Genomic DNA, 22,977 nt, shown 5'->3' with positions numbered 1-22,977 from the left:
TCTTTTTTTATTTTTTTCTAAGGCAATGGCTGCACAAGCCGCAGCACAAAAAGCAGCTTTAGCAACAATTCAACAACAACAACAACAGGCGCAACAAGCTCGTAACATCCAAGCCGCAATGGCCAGTAATAATGCCAATAAAAGTATAATGCGAGGCCGACAACAGCCACCACCACCAGCTAAGTCAACTCCTAATGGTGGTAATATGGTGCGAGGAGCTCCCATTCGGCCGGCAATGCCAACTGGTATGGTATTACCAAATAACTACCAAATTGCAGCTGGACAATTGATTCAGGTGAGTTTGTCTACTTTTGATTTTTTTGCATGTGAAAAAATGCTCAATTCATTATTATTTTTTTTGTGTGCTGGAAATTTTATTATACTAGTTTTAGAATTAATTGGGTAAATGGGACCACTTCTAATTCACTTAACCTTATTGGTTCATTATTCATTGGGGGTGTAATTAATTTTTGAAACATCACAAAGAACAAAAAGAAAACATTTTACTGTGATGGAAGTTGTTCATTCATATTATTAAAATTATAACTACTGCAATAGGTTTTTCAAACATATACATCCGAGGGAAGGGATAGGTTTTCTTCCATTGCATTCTTGCAAAGTAACTTTACGCACACAGGAATGATTGAAAGTTGTGTGTAACAACAACAAGACTTGGGTCTTCCTGTGCCTGTCGTGCCACTGATGTATTTATTTTTTAAACTGCATATTTGTTTAAAAGTTTTTATTCAAAAATTTAATATAGTTCAAAAACTTGTCTCACGAAACACGAAAACATTTGCTTTAGTCAAGATGATCCTCACCAAAGCCAAATATGAGAAATAACCCAATAAAAACATTGAGATGCCTGAGAGTTTTCAGAAACATTCCCAGAAAGAGGTTTAATAACTTTGTAGTTAGAAAGAATATGAAACTTAGCACCACCTTGGTGGTCTTTTGATAATCGAAATTGGAACCAAATCGATCATATTGCCGACGTACGGAGATACTTCTCCTAATTGTACGTACATTTAGATAAAAGAAAATCCGCTTGTTTTTGTAGATGAAAATACAACGTGAAGATGAGGAGATGTAGCGTACTTTAGGTAAATTCTTATCGAAAAGTGAAATAATAGTGAATTGACTCAAACCTGAGACGATGATGGAAATATAGTCTTGTATTTGCTGTGTGTATTTCAGAATTAAGGTTCTGGAAAACTCAACATAGTTCATTGTTCACTAGGCCAGTACACACAATTTGTATCGTTTTAAAATTCTTCCGTGAAGCTATACAGCTCCCTGTTGAAGGGTGGGTGGAAGATGTTATTGGAAGTAATAAGTAAGCATCTAAGCTATTAAATTAAGGTATTAAATTTCACTGCCATGTTTGTGTGTTCAAGGTTTTGAAAATACACACTTGAAAATGACTCAAGTTAACTTGCTTCGAATTGATCTCACAGTCAGCAAAATTATTTCATATTCAGACTCTTTTCCATTTTAATGAGACCAAACTTTGGCTTCACCAAAAGTTTGATATTTCAACCAGATGATAACGTTTGATCGATTTCCCAGCTAAAACAGCAATCGTTTGGACGGTAAAGTGTTCGTTATTGATTGCTTCCTTTACGTAAGTCGATAATCGTCAAATTGTACCTACGGTAGTAAAATAAAATGATTTGAGTTTGTCCGAAATTGTTCATATACATAGGGGAGAGTGGGGCACATTTGAACATTTTTTGCTTTCGCAACTGCTTGAACGAAATATGTTTTCTTGATTTGTAAAGTTTACTAACATTGAACATTGATTTCAAATAAAATTTGGTTAGTAAGATGAAATATTTATATTAAATTTTAATGTTGAATCAATATAGGATCTTATGTTCAAAAGTGCCCCATGTATGGGGCCGATTTGAACATGGAAGGGGCACTTTTGAAAAGCAGAAGTAGTTTTGTTGTAATGAACAAATAACACTTAACTTTTGATTAGTTTTTTAATAAGAATATACGCAAACTCAAAATTGATTATTATATCATATTCAAGGAACCAAAAAATAAAAAAAAATGAAAAAAATGAAAAAATAACCTTAAAATTTAAACTATAGTTCTCAAATTTATTAGTTGAAAAGAAAAACAAAAAATAAGAAAAATTCATATAAAACATAACTTAGAAAAATGGAATACATACCATTTATGCTTCTCAGAGTAAAATAGATTTATTTTGTGATCAACCTATATTTCTAGACATTAAATGCAAAAAATGTTAACAAAGCGGATGTTCTTCATGTACCAGGAGCGTTAATAAGTGAAGGCAGCTTGACTTTAATTTCTATACCGCTTAAGCGGTATATAATCAAGTTCTTATCGAGATCAGTCTAGTGGAACTTGAAGAATTCAGGCATTTTTTTAAAATCTTAAATAGTGTTGTACATATTTCCATTTTTTTCTTTAATTTTGCCCACAAATGCTAATTTTATTATTCTTTTTATAATAAAATTACGATTTATTAAATGAAACACATTCCAAGTGTCCTTAAAATGCCTGATACAAACTGCTCGGGCGGTTTTTAACATGTTCAAAAGTGCCCCATCACACTTGTTCAAAACTGCCCCAACTTTTTCAACGATATAAAATGTTTAATAAATATAAAACATTAATATATTTATTCAAAAATTCACAGCGATTTAGTTAAAAATTTATTAGGCATTAAAAAAATGGTATTGCGTTTTGAAATCACGCACCAAATTTTTTTTAAACTCTTACAACTAAAAAACTGAAATAATGCAAAGGCACTATATAAATCACCTTCCACCTATAAATCTTAAAGCCAGCTGAGATAACCAAGGAAAGTCATTGACGTTTATGGATATGGTGTTGAAGGGTTCAAATATCGAATAACTTCTAAAAAAGATTGATAAACTAAAATTTTATATGAAGTGTTCAAATGTGCCCCGTGTTCAAAAGTGCCCCACTCTCCCCTATGTTGTAGTTTTTTTCGTGCGTGATTAAAATTGCTCACAAGAAAACATGGTGCAAACTTAAATAACAATCTAAAACAGACATATGTATATCGACTTATCGAGGTATCCGTTTCAAAAGCATTTTTCTCCGATTTGTTTGAAATCGGAAAAATATAGTATACAAATTTCAGAATCAAAATCACGAAAGTGTGGGTAGTTTGTATGTTTTAAGATGAATGGTCCATTCGACGAAGGATTATTTTGGTGCGCGCTAAATAAGGATAACCTTGCAGGGTCAAAAAAAATTAAACGTTTTCATAAGCTTACTAACCATTTGTGTACTTTGCCTCATATTAACACACATAACATTTTTCATTTAAAAAAAATCTCTCGCGTTTAATCAGGAATACATACCATTAATGTCGCTCCGATTTCAAACCTAAAATCTAAAAATTTTAATGAACGCCATTAATTTTATTTGTCCACGTAGGTAACGGGTTCGGGTATAGCCATCCTGCCAACAACCCAAAATACCCTAACACTTCAGGTAGGTTCAGAAGCAACAAAATATAGTGGTTCTTTCCTCATAGTGAATTATTTACAACTAAAAGCTAGTATTTATACACCAATGTGTGTTTATTATCTTTTTTATTTTTTTTTGCCAATGCTAGCTTATTAGTTCCTTGATTTATTCTCTTATTCAAAGACTTTAATTTTTATGTATGTTAAATATTTCAGGCAGCAAATGTAGGAACAGCTAAGAAGAATCAAACTGGTCAACCAAGCATTTCAATCACACCTCTACCTCGTCAAAGTAGCTCGCAACAGGCTCAATCACAAGCACAAGCAGCTGCTGCAAATAAAATGCCCCCAGCAGGAATGAAACCTGGACAGAATTTAAGTGGGAACAAGGCACAGTTTGTTATATGTGAAATATGTGATGGTTACATTAAGGATCTGGAACAACTACGAAATCATATGCAATGGATGCACAAAGTTAAGGTAAATATACCCTAAAATTAATAATTACAAATAAACAAAATAATAAATAACAATTTTCATTGTAGATTCACCCGAAGATGATCTATAATCGACCGCCTTTAAATTGCCAGAAATGTCAGTTTAGATTTTTCACCGACCAAGGACTCGAGAGACATTTGCTTGGCTCTCATGGTTTGGTAACAAGCTCAATGCAGGAAGCCGCCAATAAAGGCAAAGATGCTGGTCGATGTCCTGTTTGTGGAAGGGTGAATACTTGAATTTTAAATCTTTGTTTTGAAAACATTTTTATAACTCGTGTTTTCATTCATAGATGTATCAATGGAAACTGCTCAATCATGTATCCCGTGACCATCATATGACTCTTAAACCTGCACATCTATCCTACAAATGTACAGTTTGTACAGCGACCTTTGGCATGTATAAACAATTTGAAACGCATGTGTATACCGCCCACAGCACGGTTGCCAAAAAGGCAATGGACGGCAAAAAGAACAATAGCGGCAATACAAGCATGGCGAATAATAGTGGAAGCAGTGGTAGTAGTAGTCGAAGTGGTTTGTCAGCGGCAAACGATACGTTGCTTAAGCCACTCAAGATTAACGATGAAATAACAATTATTCCACAGCCGGCGTCTAAAACTCGATCATCAATGAATAATATCGAAAGTCATGTTATTGGTAAGTTAATTGAAAAAGTAATTAAAATTTCACTTTTTAAATGTGTTAGCCTTTCTCTAATTTCTATTAAAAAATATGATGTGATGAAACTATCCGAACTTCGAAAAATGAGATATTCCTCTGTCAAGTTTTACATCAGGGAAGACATACTTACCACATGTCTCAGCTATCTCAACCGTTGCATTTTTAACTTTTTGAAAAGTTCTTTGTCGTTTCTAAGCCTGAGAGCTCAACTGCACGTGACCACGATTATCACACAGGCAAGCGCAGAACGCAAAATACGGGTTGATTGAAATCTTTTCCATATTCTTATAGCATGAATTAATTATTTTAGCGGTGTAAGATTCACTGCAACCTATTGATCTTTTGTACCTCAGTACTTTGGTTCTCTCCCGCCAACTTGATTTTAGTACACGGGAAACTTCCATACAATGTAAATGCCCCCTATTCAGCTTTGTAGTATATCAAATGTATAAATATTTTTAATGTATTAGTGCATTTCACTTGTCCAGATTTTGGTCTGGTTCTCCTCTTGCTGGTTGCAGAATTTTCATATGTCACTATTTTCTAGAACAGGAATATTAAGGTGCCTTCTTTGATTGCAGTGACCTTGAAAAAAGTTGTGATGATCCTAAGATTATTTCTACTTAAAGTACTGATGCAGTACTATAAGCACACTTGGTGTTAGTTCCTGCCTCGGTTTACCTAAGTAGTTTTGAGAAATTGTATGTACTTCTGTTTCCTCGTCGGTCCTATTAGGGGAGTCTTTGCGTCTGCCCTCAATTATAACACGCTTCCTCGTTCTCTTGGTATCAAGTGGAGATTTATTTTGTTTGTCCCTCCAATTTCGTTTAGGTTGGCATACACTCCCATACTAATTAAGAGTTTATTGTGTATAAGCTTGTCTTTATTTATTTATTTAGTACAGCTAAATACTAGCTTCAATTTACATGATAAATAAATAAATACATTACAAAATCGAGTAAAAATTTGATTGAAATTTAGAAGATAAATTAAGTGATTGGTCAAATAAATTATGAAATCTATTATTGTCGGTGACAAACAGTCACCGACTTCTTTGAGTCATTTTCCAAAAAACTATCGTTTATACTTGCCACTAAGTTTAAAAGTCTTTTCCTCGTTCCAAGTTGAGTTTTTGTTAGTATGTCAACTCAAACCAGATGGGGATCCAGAGAAAAAACCATCACAGAGACTCTGTTATCTTTTAAGTAGTAAACCAGCAACGAGTTTAGATCCTAGTATTTGTACCAATCCCCATTTTTGGCTGCTTAGACAAAGAAGATTGGCTTTTACGATCGTGATGTCTGCCTGTTTACAAGATAAGTGGGCAAAAAGTAGTTCTATTTTAACTAAAACCAATTCCCAATAAACAAAAAATGATAAACTATATCTGTTTTTTCTTTTTTTTTCTTTTAAAATGTCATCTCGCCTAGTGTGCTAAAAATTTATTTTCTTGGTTCAGATCACGATTTTCAGCAATCAATCTTATCACAATAGTTTTATTTGAACTTTAACTAACCAATTTAATTTTTTTGTTTATTTTTAGATTAAAGAAAACCTCGTTATTAGAGTGTGTAAATTCACAATAAATAAATCGGCCATATGAGTGCTCTCCAGTCAAAGCGACAGGAATTCTCAAAGGAGGACTTCAGCAGAGCGTTAACTGGCCGAAATATATTTGCAAACATTCGTACATTTATATTTTTAATTAACAAACCTCTGCTCGTTTTTTTTTTTGTAATTCATAAAAAAAAACTTTATAATATGTATGTAGAATATAAAAACAAAAAATAGTAAATTTTGCATATATACATATAATTTAAATTAAAAGATAAAACAAAAAACAATAAATAAACTATCGATTGGTTTGTCCCTTTTTTTGAATGATTTTAATTTGTTTCATTTTAATTTAAGTTCTCTTTATGTTTATCAGATAATATATCTTTAAATTCTCTTTTTATTAGACATATAAGCTTATGTTTAGGATTATTCTATTATATTCAATACAACATACTATTTAAAATAAAAAAAAAAAAAAAACAAAAAAAAATATATAAATCCCATTTGCAAAAAAAAAAATATAAAAAAAACTTAAATGGGTAACTCTGTAATATAATTATTTATAATGTAAAGATATTTTTTTTTTAATACAAAGAACAAACATTTTTTAAGGTTAAGTAAACATCATTAAATGCACATCCACAAAGCATTTGTTTCTCATGATGTAGCATAAAATAAATAAAAAATTACAAAAAAATATAAGAAATCATAAATAGAGAAAACAAACAAACAAAGAACTTGCATTAAATGTTGATACAAAAACAAAAAATAAACAAAATCTAAATTTTTAGATACACAAATGAAATACGAATAAATGTTATAATTTTATTATAACGATAAATAAAATAAAATTACTTTAAACTATTCTGATTTATGAAACTTATTTAACGATAAAATATAACAGAAAAGAAATTAATTTTTAGTGCATAAAATAATATTATTAATACATATAAATATATATTTAAATTAAAACAAATATTTGCCGTGCATACCGTCAAACAAAAAAATTTCTTGTAATAAATTTGAGGAGAAAAGAAAACCAGCATTAGGAGAAAAAAAAATTAAGAAATAAAATTTAATTAAAAATGATATCTTATGTTTTTTTGTTTTTAAAACTAAACGCTCATATTTTGCATTGTTTGGTGAATATTGGGTCAACACCCATCCCATACCGCTGAACAGGTCTGGGGTGGGTGTTGTCTTTTATTTGTTATTCTTTGTTGATTTTTTTTTTGCGACTTTCAGCACTGTACTGATACATCATATCATCAGCTCGAAGACTTACTCTGACAAACACATTTCAACCAAATCTTCATCATAATCAGACCAGTATTCAAACTCAAATGTGATAGAATAACGAAAATTAAGATTTTCACTATCCATATACATTAAGGTGGAGCGCAAATGTATGGAGAAAATTTAATCATAGTACGGTGTATTTAAATTTCATGATACCTTTTGTACTCTGGGAAGAATTTCGTAGTTCATTTTGACCCTCCTGACATCATGTCATCCCAACAAATTAATTTTTAAGACAGAGACATACACCCGAACACATTCCATGAAAAAAATTTGTTCGGAAAAAAATGCGATTTCATTTCCTAATTGGTCTGGGCTATTAGTTTAAGAGCTAGAGAGGAATTAGTTAAACTCATCTATCGTGAATCTCCAGTAGAATTGTGTTTCCCTAGAAATATTTTTTCTTACTCGGAATTTTTTGTGCAATCGTGCATCTCCTTCAGAATTTATTTCCAGGGAACATTTTATTTCTACGGAATGAAATAAAAGTGTTATTTCACTTAAAAATGTATTGCCGATACGAATAAATTCCGAGGGAAATTTTTGATGATCATTTTGGTTCCCATGTTTAAAAAATGGGAAACATTCCCAGGGAAATTTTAATCTTTTGTGAAAAAAAAGTTTTTGTAAAAATTATATTAAAACAAAAAATTTTTCATTCAATTCAATTTTTCAAAAAAAAAAAAAAAAAAAAAAAAAAAAAAAAAAAAAAAAAATCAATGGTTTGAAAAAACAATTTTTGAAAACGGTCAAATGATTTTTTTTGGAAAATTTCGTTGTGTCGATTAATCGGCCCTAGCGAGGTATCCGATTTCATACGAATTTTGCTTCGAGGTGTGCTTCCGTAGGAAATCGGACAAATTTCCGCTGCGACGGATACCTCGCTAGGGCCGAATATTTCTTTACCATACCTACCATACCAATTTGGCTCCAGGAAAATACGCCTGATTTTTTTTTTAAGGCATACAAAAATCTTCAAACTCTGGCTTCCTAGGGAAAAAGTGCAATCTTTTTTGGAATAACCAGAATTCTTGCTTTTTTGCCAGAAAACTTCTGTTATTTTGCCATTTTGAAAAAAGGAAAATAAACCTGAAAAAATCGTATAAAATGCTAGAAAAAAATTGGGCGTGGGGCAGCAATTGCGCTGGTGCCGGGCGTTGTACCACACTGTGAGTCCTAAAGTTTTTTAAGTTGGTGATATGGAGTTAACGCTTTTGATACAGCATAAAATAGGGGAGACTGGGTACGTTTACACGTACGGCGTTTAAACAAGCTTTCACGAAACGAGAATCTTCATTCTCTTATTTTGGTGAATTTTCACTGTACTGTTTTTATTTCACAAACTTGCTATTTGTCGGCACAGTTTTTAAAGTCACAGTCACTCATTCGAATATTCCAAAATTAATAAAAGTGAAAATTGCAAAAAAAAAAATATAATGTCTGACGAACAAAAATCATACGTAAACAGAAATTTCTACGTGCCTCATATACTGCCCGAATGGGAAAACCAATGCAATAGCGAAGAGTCGAAACAAGCAAAGTCTAAAATAATTCAACTAACAGATGAAAATGCTTCAAATTATGCTGAGACAACATCACGCGTGGGTTGGAAGAGGCGTGTCGATTACGCTCTGAAAAACTTTGAAAATAACAAAACTATGCAACAAGATTCCACTTTAATGGCTTGCTTGCTAGAAAATGTAATCTCAACCGTAATAGTTCTAGCGAGTGATGGTACTCTTCCAGATGAATATCTTATCAATTCTTACCTGTATCTTCGTAATTTTCGCAATGAATTTGGAGAAAATCCACCAAATATATCGAATTTTTTAGATTTATTGAAAACAAAGGCGTCAGAAGAAGTTCTTTCGTGGATCAAATCAATTGATGCTTCAGAATTAGACACATTGCCTTCAAACTTGATTGTTACTCGAGTACCTAAGGCTCTTCATAAAAAAATGAGTAAACAATAAAATTATCACTTCTTACAACAATGTAAAATGTTCTATAGGATTGTATTATTATTTTTATTAACAAACTTATGATGATGAGAAAAAAAAATTAGAGAAATTTACAGTCTTTGTTTTGTGAGGAAGAAGATGAATGTTGATGAAGATTTAAGCCTAATTAAAACTAGAGTGCTAAACCGTTCTTCAAGCACTTGCTAACTAGACTATAGCTATAGTGTACAAAATCTCTAGTCATCATCTGAAGGAACTGAATTTTTCGAAATCTCATCACTTTCATGTTTGAGTGATGGGAAAATATTAGCTGCATCAGGAATTTGGGCAATTTCCTCTTGAGTAAGGACCTGAGGTTTTTCACTTTCACTGATATTGTGAGTTGACAGTTGGAAGTATGATGTATCACTATGTGTCAGATTAACGATGGTTCCAGTAAGAGGTAGTGTGTTTAATAGCTCATTGGGATTACTGAATGCACCAATATTGACTGGTGCAATTCCCGTAAGAACTTGGCCGCTAACATTTGTTTGAATGGGAAGTGGAATATTACCAAGATCGATGTGACTGCTATTTCTGTGAGCATCAAAGAAGGTCAGATCTACACGTTCTTGGCTGAAAAGATATGTACATATTTTTGTTTAGTTAAAAATGTTTGGATTTGGAATCAGAAGTTTTTTACCTTTCAATACTGGAAGTATCGTTTTCATCTTCATCTGTTAGAATACCTATTTCATAGACCACTGCTTTCACAACGTATCTGGAAAATGAAGATAAGTTTGAGTTTATTTGGAATCCAAATCCAGTATTATTCTGTTTTATTTATTTTTATCGAAAATTTTATTGAAATTTTTAATTGAAGATTATAAAAAAAAGTTTACTTGAGTCAATACGGAAATTAAACGAAGGAGATCTTTCTCCCCTTAATGTATCATCGCAAATAAGGGGTTTTCGGTGATAAGTCATAATTAATATTGAATAATTGTTAAATAATTGTTAATTTGATAAATTTACGACGATTCATTGAAAAGGGCAAAACATTTCCTTCGGTGTCGTCTTGATTTTGTTCTTTCTTTTTGGCAAAAATCTAAATTTTTACTACATGGATAGTTGAACCATCTGAGAATTTTTGGAAATAATTTAAATTTTATATTTCATATTAAGGCAAATATAGAACAAAAACGATTTTACAAAAAAAAGTGTGGTTTGGCGCTATTTTGAAAAATGCGTTTTTGTGATTTTCTTCTGTTTATTGAAGAAGATGGGCCGATCTACTTCAAACTTGAAATGTAGCAGTTTTTGGATCCTGTACAGAGGGTTTTTGAAATTAATTTTTCTGGACCAAATATAACGGTAGGTACCTGTCATATACCAATTTTGGAAAAGTTTAATTTCTTCAAAAACTGGTCCTACAATTTTATTAAAAAAAAAATTCAAGTATCTATTTGTTCTTAGACAAGGTCTATCTTTTCATGAATAAAAGTTTTTTTTTTTCAAAAATCGTTATTAACGGTACCTCGCATAGAACCGTTATTTTGAAATCTGATTTTCTCCAAAACGATTTGCTCAATTTTTTGGATTAAAAAAAAAAAAAAAATTGAAAAAAAAAACCAGAAAAGGGTGTTTTCGTAATTTAAAAATTAACTCTTAATACTTTGTTTACATTTCTTATAAAATTATTGAAAAAATTAAATTAAAATTTTTCTTTTAAGAAGCTTAGATATAAAAAGCTTAAACCTTCTAAAGCAACATTAACCATAAGAGCAAGTACGTGCTCTAAGTAGACTTAGTCATGCATTTTATTTTCATTGATTTTTAGTCAAAATAAGTTTTAACATTTTTGAACAAACTAATTTTGATAAAAAATGTCCTTAAACCATTTTAAAAGATAAGTTTGGTTTTCGAGTTAAACAAAAAAAAACTGAATACCAATCAGTGCCGCCGTTTTGTCAGAAAAATCTTGATTGAAAGTCTTTCAGAAAATTGTGTGTGCTGAATTCGAAGGAAAAGGGTATTACATATTCATATCTTCTTCTTCTTCCTTTTTTCTCGGCGCTGTTATGATCTCGATGTCGAGGGGATCATAACCTTCCCACGTTACTGCTTCACACTAGTGATCCGCCTGTGGGGTTCGCCGGGTTGACCTCAGAAATCGGCGGCAAGCCTCCCGGTTTTGTATTGTTCCGTTTCTGAGGCCAACTGAATGCTGGTGTTTTTGCATTTGCTTGTACCAGGAGTTTTTAGGCCTACCTTTCTTTTTATTTCGTATTCATATACTAAACTTAAATTAGGTAATGTTAACTTGTTAACCCTTCTTAATGCCAGAACCGTTGAAATTCTGAGCATCATATTTTTGTCGACAACTAGTCCTCGAGGGTTAAAGTAACCAAAGATCAAAAAATCATTTCTGGACTGATAAATAATGCGGAAGTTTTTGCAGTCACGTGGAAGAGGGTTGTCGCATTCCAGGTGTAACAATTAATAGTATAGATAACATTTTAAAATTGTTATTATATGCGATTCTGTTTATTGTTCATTGTAATTTTGAGCAAACGTAAAATTTATGTCAATATCAATCATTTAAAAATACAATGTTTGTTATATTTACACACTCATGGTTGAATTGCTCTGCCTGCTTCACAGAAAAGTAATATGTAATTGGTGTTTAACCTTTTGTTTAGAAAATAACAATTTATATTTGTATTTGAAATCAATTAAGTTAACTCAAGAAAAGATGGTTGAAAATTTTGATAAAGCACAAGTACCAACAGCTTTTATCAGCGATTAAATGTTACACAACATGCAAAAATGTAAATAACAAAAAAAAAAAAAAAAATATTTTATTTCCAATCACATTTTCAAAGTTTAAAATCTTAACTACTTTAAAGTTAAAAATTTCAAACAATTGTTCCCCAATTAATTAATAGTACTCACAGATTTTTCGGTGTATCATTTACACTTGCTCTCAAACCCTCGATTGTTTCATTGTCAATTCCCGAGGATTCATCTAGGACAGGTAGCACAGGTATTCCAATTGTATTTGCCCAGATGGCTGCACAAAATACTGTCATTATTGCAATTCTTTGTAACTGATTCATTTTTTTATTTTATTAAGCTGCACTATAGAGATATTTTTATTTGTTTGGATTTTTATTTGTTCTGATTTTTGTACTTTATAAATTTTTAAATATATTTTTTTCAAAAGTGAATACAGCCAATTCACAATTTCTTTTAACAATATTTAAGACTGACTGATGGTGTTGAAATGAATTTAAAATATGATACTTCATAAGCTTTTATAATACTGTTGTTCAAAAGTTGCTAATTTATTTTTTCACTAAATGATACTCTAATTAATTTAACTCGTTTTTACTACTTTAAATTTGTTTCGTTGTTGTTCGGTTATATTGGTTTTATAGGGACTCGGGAAGTAGTTATTTTGACACGTCACTCGCATTAAGATGTGAATAGTTTTTTATAATGTGAAGTATTATCTTTTGTTAAGTTAAATATAGTTTAGAAGAGTCTTGTTAAAAGTAGATAGAGTGTAAGGTGTTTGATGTTTGGTTAATGGTTAATGTTTTATTTTTTTTTATTGTTTATTTTTAATGTGTAAATAGAATTCGTACGAGCCTTTAATGACACATCAAATCATATCACGAGGGTCGTCGTTTTGGTTTTTCTTTTATTAAAAGAAACTGCCTTATGCCAAATAAGTATTAACCATATTGCCTTTCTTTTTGCAAAATAGACCATTTTCGAGGATGTTATTAAAAAGGAAGCTAAGAAGTATTATTACTTCTAATTCAACTTCATAAAGAGTTTTTTTCTTGATATTTTGCCATTTTCTGTTTTTTTTTTCCATACCCTAAACGACAAAACATTAAAAAAGTATATTCTTTAAGTTTGAAAGTTTAACTTCCATAATAAATTTATATAGGAAAAAAAAGAAAGATAGTTATATGTCCAATGAGTTCATGAATTACACGTTTTTCAATTTGGGGACGTACAATGGGACCAAACAACCAAAACCATCTCAAAATTGGTTTTAACAAATGTGATCATTTCAAAAAAGTAATGATTGTTTAGCATAATAGAAATGTGCGCAATTATGATAGCATACATTGTTTTTAATATATTTTGGATAAAAGTACTTAAAATGAGTCTCGAACCTTACATTTTCAATTTTTATTGTTTTTCGTCCTATTTTATTTAACAATTTAAACTTAGTTTTCTCAAAAGTTTGTGAAGAAACCTTATAAGTGTTGTATATAAATAAAAAGGTCAGAATCTCTACTTTATAAATCCGTTATTTGTTTTTGAATGTACCTACTTTAAATTGATTGTTTGAAAAAAATAACAATTAATGGGAAGTAATTTGACCAACTTTAATTTTCAATTGTAGATTTCTCCTTTGCTGAGGACTGCCGATGTTGAGTTATGAATGAATTTAGAATCTCATTTTACTCAAAATTAAGGAATGAAAATAAAATTTTGCGCATATTTGCGCCATTTTGATTTACTGTCAAAAATGTATAAAATATAAATTTTCCAAAAATGTTTGAAAATCTTTTTTTTTTCTGTCATCTACAGGGTGTCTCAAAATTAATGATTCAAATGAAATATTCTGATAGGCTATTTAAAGGGCTCTTAAAATTTGGTAACTTGTCTATCCCAAATATTTACGGTTTTCGATTAAATGCACTTCTTGTGAAATTTCGAAAAATTCCTACTTTAAAACAGTATTTTGACTCCGCTGTTCATTATTTATTTTTGTTTTTTTACTAGGCAAGTTATAAAAATGATAAACCAGTTACAAAAAAAAAAACAATTTATTTTTTAGGGTGTTGCTCTAAAATAAAAGTAAGAAATTGAGTTTCATTAAAACAAAACTACTAATTTGTAGCGATATGTCGAACAAAATAAATAATGTTTTGATTAAATAATTGATTCTTATTTACCAATGTCTTAGTGAACGTTTGTAAAAACAAAAATCACTTATGAAGAGGGGAAGTAAAATATTGTTTTAAAGTAGGAATTTTTCGAAATTTCACAAGAAGTGCATTTAATCGAAAATGGTAAGAATTTGAGATATGTATGTATTTTAAATTATTACTTTTGGGATCCCCTATACAGGAAATTCCCAACAAGCTTGACATTCTGAACGGATTTCAAGTCCCATTTAATGCCGAAAATCAAAATCTGCAGATTTGATTTTATTTTATTTTATCCCATTTTTTCAAACTTTTATTTTTTTACGCTGTTTTAATTCTTATCTTAAGCTTTTGTTTTATTTAAAAAGTCTTCTCTATAAAATATAAATTATTTTCATATTCCATTTCGTTTTAATACATTTTCCTCTTTAACCCTTTTTTGTTGTTTTAGTGGAGTAACTAAAGCTCAAAAATTGGCAATATTAGGGAACCCGGCCGAACAGCTTAGATTTTGATGATCTTTTTTTTCAAACGTCGGTAATTAAAAATACTTTAAAGTCTATAGATTAAAAATTGCCGGTGTTGCCGTTTTGATTTTTTAAATTTAATTGAAGATTTTTGTGAACAAAAACAAATTTTTTTCAAAAATTTTTCTTAAATTTCATAAATTAATTGATGCCAAAAGATTGTCTAGGAAATTCAAGGAAAAAAAATATATGGGAGTGAGGGACAATCTTCCATCGTTCAAGCGATAGATGCAATTTTCTTATTAATTGACTTCAAATACAAAAAAAAATATTTGAACACAACGGCAACACCTACAATATTCAAATATACATTTTTTAAAAGCTAGAAGCTTAGTCATACATGTAAAATTAAAATTAAGTTAATTGAATGAACGGCTTTGGAAGAATGGTAATTGAACTCAGATTTTTGAAAAAAAAAAAATTATTGAAAAAATTTTAACATGTCGTTTTTTTAAACTTGGTCGTAATATAAAATGCATTTATTTTCAAATTTTGTTGGCCGCATTTATTATGATTTCAAATTATAAAAGGAAATGTCAATATGTATAACGGTTTATGAAAAAAATTAAAAAGTATTTTATTTTCGAAGAACTTTTTTTAATACAAGTTTTGAAAAAAAATGTAACTTATTGTTTTTTTTTAAGTTCAACATCTAAACATAAAATTTTTTTTTATTCATTTAATAACCCTTACTGTTGAAAGTTAAATAGCAAAAATTTAAAGTTCCTATTTACCACAGTCCTTGAGAAAATTAATTATTTCAATGCAAAAATTCAGTTTTAATAAGAAAAAACCATTGAAATGAAGTAATTTTTCATTTTTTTTTTAAAGTGTGATATATTTTACCTTTTTTGCTTCGAAATTCAACTGATAATATTTATGGCCAAAATTTTTTTAAAAATAAATTCATATTTTATTAGAAAAAGTTTGGAAAAAAGTCATTTTAAATTTTTCTAATAACATTTTTTTTTTTTTTAATTCTGAGTTTGAGGACCATTTTTTCAAAAAGTCTTGATTAAATTTAGTGGATTTAAATTTAAGAGATAAGAATGAGCTTCTGGCTTTTTAAAAATGTATTTTAAAATATTGTAGGTGTTGCCGTTGTTTTCAAAATATTTTTTTTGTGTTTGAGGTCAGAATGTTAGAAAATTGCATTTATCGCTTAAACGATGGAAGATTGTCCCTTACTGCCTTTTATATATTTTCCTTAAATTACCTAGAGAATCTTTTGCTATCATTTGTTTTATGAAATTTAAGCAAAAAAATGGTTTTGTTAAAAAAAATTAATTTTAATTAAAAAAAAAACAATACGGCAACACCGACAATTTTTAATCTATAGACTTTAAAGTATTTTTAATTACCTACGTTTGAAAAAAAAAATCGTCAAAATCAGAGCTGTTCGGCCGGGTTCCCTAATAATTTGCTTTAGTTACTCTACTATTTGAGTTTTATAAAATACACAATAATTTTGATTCGAATTTCGAAAAAAAAAGAAATTTTTTATTTTTCAATTTTCTCAAAAACTAGAAAGCATTAAAACATATGGACTTCAGTATTTAATAAGGAATCAATTGTGATACTTTATTTTATCAGCCATTTTTTGTATTGTAATCCACAATCTTGACAAAAACAGTATTGAATGTGTTTTTTAAACTTTTTTTCCCAATTTTTTACTTTTTAATCGATTATTTCAAAAACAATTGATTGAAATAACTTTAATTCAAAATTAGAATAACGTGTACAGTTCTGGCTTTTGAAAAAGCTATAATTCATAACTGTAAGTGTTGCCATTGTATTTTAATATTTTTTTTATTATTTAAAGATATTTTTTAGAAAATTGCCATTCCCGCCTAAACGGAGCCAGATAGACCACCCCTCCCATAATGAAAAAGGATCGTATTTAACTCCTCTACAAAATACTGTTATCAAATCTCGGCGCCCAAGATATAGTACCCTCCCCCATTTTTCCTTCACTTGTTTTGGTACGATCTTTTTTAAAAATTATTTTTCTTTTATCAATCTAAGAAGAATTGAGCAATATAAAAGCACGGTTTTTATAGTAAATTTAATGAGGAATACGATAAAAATAATTTTAACCGTTATAAAAAACAGTAAAACATAGTTTAAAGGCTTTTTTCCCAGCATTTATCAGTAATTTCGACTTCTAACGCCTGGGAATCAGTCAAAAATATTTTTTTTTGAAAAGAGAAAAATTGAGGTAAGTAGATCTATTGATACTCAATACTTTTTACTCAAACAGCTTTTCGATAAAAAAATTATTTAAGCTTTAAAAAAATTAAAAACTAAAAGAGCTTATTTTTTTTAATAAAGGGGTGCGCGCAACCCCTAAACATCATCGAAAAATTCTGAAAAAATTAGGGTAGCATTATTTTGTGTCGAGAAAACAAGTTATCGGTAGAGCAAATCAAAATAATGAAAAATAATTTTTTTTGGTCCACCCTTATATACATTGTAGTATATTTGTGCCAAATTTAAAAAAAAAAAATATTGAGAAACAAAAAAGTTATGGAATTTTGAGATGATTTACATCGTTTGGTCCCATAGTGGGACGCCCCATAAGACCAAAGACATGTATTACACAAATTGAGATTTATACCCACAAGCCACAACTAACTCCTAGGCAACCACGCTTAGCTGACGTCATATTATTTTTCAGATCTTCTTTATTTGACTACTAATTGACTGAAATATTTTACTAGTGAAAGATGTTGTTAACTATCTATAAAATTATGTTTTTTTTTTTGTTGAACCTAAATACATATATGTATGTAGGTACTCAGAGAAAAAATAGTCATATAATTATAACTATTTTTTAACTACATACATATTTTAATAGTCAATCGAAGTATTTTCTAAATTAATTATTAAATAGTTAATATTAAAATAGTTATTTGTGTCTATTTAAATAGTCAGATGGAGGGACTATACAAAGCTTTTTTTTACATTGGGAGGGGGTGGTTCACCTCCCTCCTTTTAGGCGGGAGGAAAAATTATATACATACATAAAAAACGACTAAAAATGAAAAAAATAGTTATTTTATAGTTTTTTTTTTCTTATTTCAAGTCGTTATTTATAGAGGGTGTCCCAGAAGTAATAGTTCTAACGAAAAATTCTGATAGGGCTGTCAGAATTAGATGCTTAAAATACTTACGGTTTTCTATTATGCTGTTCTTGTAAAATCTTCCAAAAATTCCTACTTTGAAATATTTTTAACTTGAACATTGGTTAATAATAACAAACAATTAATAAATCAAAATATTTTTTTTATAACTTTCATAATTTCGCTACACATTAGTTAAAAAATAGAAGTTTTAATAAAATACAATTTCTTATAATTATTCGAGAGCAACACTTTGAAAAAATATATCTCCATTTTTGCTCCGCACGACTTCAAACTTGTACTCGCACTGGCACATTTGCTTCTAAAAAATAGTTATTTGTAACTATATACCATAGTAACTTTTAACTTTTTTGCTATTTCATGTGACTATTATAATAGTTGTTTCTAACTATATGTAAGCATAAACGTGTTTTTTACTATTTTGGTGTGACATGTGACTATTATAATAGTCGTTTTTAACTATTTTGTAACTATTTGCTGTTGAGAAATAGTCATTTGCAAATACACTTAGGAGCAAAAAAATGGAATCAAAATTTGCGTTCTGTAAAACCGATAATTGGTCAGGATGTAATTGACATACATGAATGTCAATTGCACCATTAAAAAGCTTGAAACAACAGCTTTAAATTAATGCTAGGAACTTAAAAACCCGTTCACTTTATAAAGATCCAATCAACATAAATGAAGTATGTAAGGAAAAAAAGACTAAAACTGAAACAGAGAGTATCTGTAAAATTAAACATTTAAAAAGAAATGAAGTGCAATTTATTGACAGACAACGTCAATAGTAACGTTAGGAAAAAAAGACTCAAATTGAAGCAGCGAGTATCAAGAAAATTTAACATTTATAAAAAAAAGAAGTGCAGTTTATTGACAGATAGCGATGATACTATCGTATGCATTTTTATGTTTTTACCAACAATTCAAAGTAAAAAATTCAAGCTTTTAAATGAGACCATGAGACTTGAAGAAACATTATTTTATCCCTTGCAATTTTTGTTTTTAATATAAATAATTTATTTGATTCCGTTTTTTTGCTCCTAAGTGTAGTTACAAAATAACAATTTTATTCTCTGAGTGTATATGGTTCTTGTTTTAGTTTATTGCAAACATTCGAAGAATAATGAATAAGCAACGCGCGTGTTATTAAATTCTAACACCTTTTTGTAAATAAAAATCATTATTTAGCCGTCATTATTATTTTTGATTTTTTTTTTAATTTCTTAGCTTGGCTCGTGCAAGATGATTCAAATGCAATAGCATTTCGTAAGTTCACACAGAAACCAGAGTCATCTGGAATAAAATCAGATTTTTTTTCCTCAGCAAATAAAAGTACTCCAGCTCAAGCCGTATAGGGTAAATGAAATTTGTGTTAAATTGATTTTTTTTACTCATTCACTTGTAAAATATTACAATGTGGGTCCAATAAATTGTTCATTTTCGAGAGCTAGTCCAATAAGAATGCAATTTCATATATATATTAATAAAGTCAAACTAAATTTTTCGCCTAAGTGACTTCAATTTCTATAATTTTATGACAGAAAAACAGAACTAAACTAAAAAATCAATATTGCAATGTGTACTCCATAATCACATCCATGAATTGCCTCTACGTCCACCGTTTTCTTCAAATTAACGAATTTAATAGTTTAAAAGGAATTGGTACACTCGGGCGTATACGTACTTTTTATTATATTATTTAATTTGAATTATTTTTTATTTTTTTAACTATGAATATTTACACTGTTGATTAAGTTTTTGTTTCATATCAAAGGTCAGGTTCAATATCTCAATTAAAACCAGGGGTCGAATTACGGCATACTTTCGTTAACGAATGGTTGCTATGTGTCCCTATCGTTTTCTAATAATTAAATAGAGACAGAAATAGTCAAAACGTTAACGTATGATCGTAATCGTGTGCCGTAATTCGACCCCAGTATTAATTATAGCACAGTAATTTTCAAGGAGATAAATACTTGGTTAAAAATTAATTTTTTACTTACTCAAAGAATCAAAGAATGAGTTAACAAATTTTCTTCGAAATTTGTTAAGAGGTATTAATATCTACATTTAAGTAAGTGGAATGAAGTCTAACTCACTACCATTACATGTGTTTATATTCTTCCAAAAAATTTGGAAGACATTTTCATTGAAGCTAACTAATTCAAGTAAAATTGTTGCCTGTTTTGTAAATACATATCATAAATACAGGCAAGGAGTTAGTTTTGTTTCAAACATTCCTAGCAATAAACTTGGGTTTAAGTTAACGTGAGAAAAAAAGTATATTGAAATTGATACATAACTTTGCTGGAGTGCAACTTTTTTGTGTGAATACTCTAATAATTTTCAAAATTTGCTTAACATGATTTCTTTTGTTTGTACTTGCATTTTTTAAACGTTAAATTGAAAAATTAATCTGATCAATGCTAATGAAAGCTAATGAAATTATATTGATGGACTAAAGAATTTAACAGGATATTCTACAAGCCACTGATAATAAGATTATTTTTTGTTTTATCTCTCAATTTTTTTTTTTGTCATAATTATGCAAATCTTCAAATCTTGGACAAAATTTGAAAGTCTAAACAAATCTCGGTATTCTTTTCTAGGAAATATAATATACAGTAACTTCATCATATCTAAGATATAAGTTAATTAATTCAGTGGAAAAGTACCAACAGATAAAATAATAAACAATATACGAGAGAGTGGGTACTTTTGGTTACTTGATAAAATTGAATAAATTCATAATAGTTAAATTTAATCACATTACGTATTTTTTCTTAAGGATTCCAATTCGATGAGAAAGGTGGGCTCTTCGCAGATGAAATTTCTAATATTACTATAATAGGAAACGTTTGAAAGGAAAATGTCGATAAACTCTTCCCCAAAAATTGTTGACAGTTTTTTTTTAATAATTTGTATGATATAGCACATACATTCAATTGAGGTTTTTTTTTCAATTTCAGAACTTATTTTAGATTTCTATTTCATTTGGAAATTTCAAGTTACCCAATTCTCCTCTATAAAAGTAAAATAGTAGGGTAAGGTCGTATAAGAGTGCGCATTTTAGACAAAATGCCAAATAAAACAATAACAAACAGAATTTAACTACTTTTTTTATATATAGTTTTTAGTTTATAATCAAAGCAACGAAAAAAACTTAAAACTGGTAACAAAAATGTATTAATTCAAAAGTTATAAACAAAATACCACATTGGGAAATTTGCGCACTCTTATACATCCTATTGTGTAAGAGTGCGCGGCTTAGTTTGTAAGAGTGCGCAGCTGCGCACAGGTGTAAGTTCGCACAAAAGTCGCAAATAAAATTGCCTATCTTTAAATAAACAGAGTATTTTTCAACCCATCACTCCTTGCATGAGAAACAATCAATTCAGTCTTCGATTAATGGTTCCGAGAAAATTTCAATATTTCCTAGTTACTCTCATTCGCTTGTTTTTTGTAAAACTTTTATTTGGTTTCTTTTTGGTTGGAATTGCTTTTTCTAGCTGCTGTTTGCTGGTATATGGACAAATACCAGTTATTTTGAAGCCTTGGATAGCATTTACTGTAATTATAACCCGCGCACTCTTATACATCATCATGGTGCGCACTCTTACACGCTCAGACATGTAATCGAAGAATATATATATATTTCACAATGCACTTTATGACCAGTCTTACGTGTTATCCAAATGTTTCTTTTTGTCGACTTTTTAATTTCCCATACTTTGTTTATTGTTATTTTTTGTTGATAAGCGGAAAATTTAATTTGTTTGGCAAGAAAAATTGGAAAAAAAAGTGCTAAAAAACTTAAACTTAACTAGCACCTCTGTTTACAAACACATTTACATGAAATTTTGACAGCAGATCAAACTCATTTAGATCTTTCCAAAATAAGTGCATTCAGTCTTATATTCCCTTTCAAACCGTAGAAAATGGCCTTGCGCACTCTTATCAACCGCGCACTCTTATACCATCCTACCCTACCTAATAAAAGTACATAATTGTTTGAGCATCCAATTATATTTGTCTTAGAATTTGTTTGATCTTTACATTATACTGTTTTATTTTTAAAAGAAAATATTTGCCAAATTAGCATATTTTAGCAACTTTTTAAAAATGATGTTGAAATTCTTTAAACGGCACAAGGACAAATTTCGCACTAGCAAATAATATTGCTTATCACTGTTGTTATTCTTTGTCTATGCCTTTATTTTTATTAATGGTATGGGCATTTGGGCATAGTTATTATTTTTTGTATTTAAAATCTTTTATTCATATATTTATAATGTAATTTTTTCACACTATTGAACAAATATTTTTTAGTATCATCAAATTGTTTTTGAAGCATAATTTCTTTCAATTTGGCTTTATCTATTGATATGTCTGGCAATGGCAATTTCTGTACGTAAACACTCATCAGATTATAATCGGATAGACATAAAATATGTATTGTTGTTTTAGTAGGCCTGAAATAATTTATTCTAGCCGAAAAATAAGGAATAGACATGGGCTACTTAGGTCCGTTGCTCACAGCGTAGTCGAACTTATGTGTGCACTACTCTGATTAATAATTGTGAAAACTAACGCAAGTTCAGCAGGGTTAAAAGGATACACGTGTGCACCGGGCCTTACGCTCTTTACTATTTTCCAGAAGCTATAATTGCACGTACTTAACTTTATTTTAGAATCAAGATGAACATTTATTTTTATTTACTTTTCACTCTAGCAGTATAAAAAATCGAATATTGTTTGCATTTCCTTTTTTTCTCAATTAAAATTGCAGTGATTCAATACTAATGTGCACCTTGTGACTGTTCTCGGAAACACTCTGCAATTTTAAGCGCTTGCACTAAGCTTTAACAATTATTGAAGTATCATAATAACCCCGTTTGT

The 22,977-nt window shown here is 29.5% G+C and overlaps 2 protein-coding genes across 5 annotated transcripts in view; one reads left to right on the top strand and one right to left on the bottom strand.

The window, feature by feature from the left end:
• The window catches only part of LOC129908369 (uncharacterized), a 34,903-nt gene extending 28,362 nt beyond the window's left edge, over positions 1–6,541 (top strand). For 3 of the 4 annotated variants that reach the window (XM_055984815.1, XM_055984816.1, XM_055984817.1), the window contains 6 exons: positions 23–295; positions 3,445–3,501; positions 3,693–3,956; positions 4,022–4,201; positions 4,267–4,633; positions 6,201–6,541. In XM_055984815.1, coding sequence (XP_055840790.1) covers positions 23–295; positions 3,445–3,501; positions 3,693–3,956; positions 4,022–4,201; positions 4,267–4,633; positions 6,201–6,205 — 1,146 coding nt within the window. In that variant the 3' untranslated portion in view covers positions 6,206–6,541. The remainder of the gene's footprint in view (positions 1–22; positions 296–3,444; positions 3,502–3,692; positions 3,957–4,021; positions 4,202–4,266; positions 4,634–6,200) is intronic. The other variant, XM_055984818.1, reaches the window with a different exon arrangement.
• A 2,970-nt stretch (positions 6,542–9,511) lies between these two features.
• On the bottom strand, positions 9,512–12,736 carry LOC129912219 (uncharacterized). Its single transcript, XM_055990364.1, has 3 exons — positions 12,409–12,736; positions 10,157–10,234; positions 9,512–10,089 (listed from the first exon to the last, which is right to left on the bottom strand). The coding sequence occupies exons 1-3, from the start codon at positions 12,570–12,572 to the stop codon at positions 9,711–9,713; spliced, it is 621 nt and encodes a 206-aa protein (XP_055846339.1). The 5' UTR covers positions 12,573–12,736; the 3' UTR covers positions 9,512–9,710.
• Positions 12,737–22,977: the final 10,241 nt, after the last annotated feature.

Source organism: Episyrphus balteatus, chromosome 2, assembly GCF_945859705.1.
Source record: "Episyrphus balteatus chromosome 2, idEpiBalt1.1, whole genome shotgun sequence".
Classification (NCBI taxonomy): domain Eukaryota; kingdom Metazoa; phylum Arthropoda; class Insecta; order Diptera; family Syrphidae; genus Episyrphus; species Episyrphus balteatus.
Note: the sequence above shows the minus strand (reverse complement) of the source record. Positions and strands in the feature narration are given on the sequence as shown.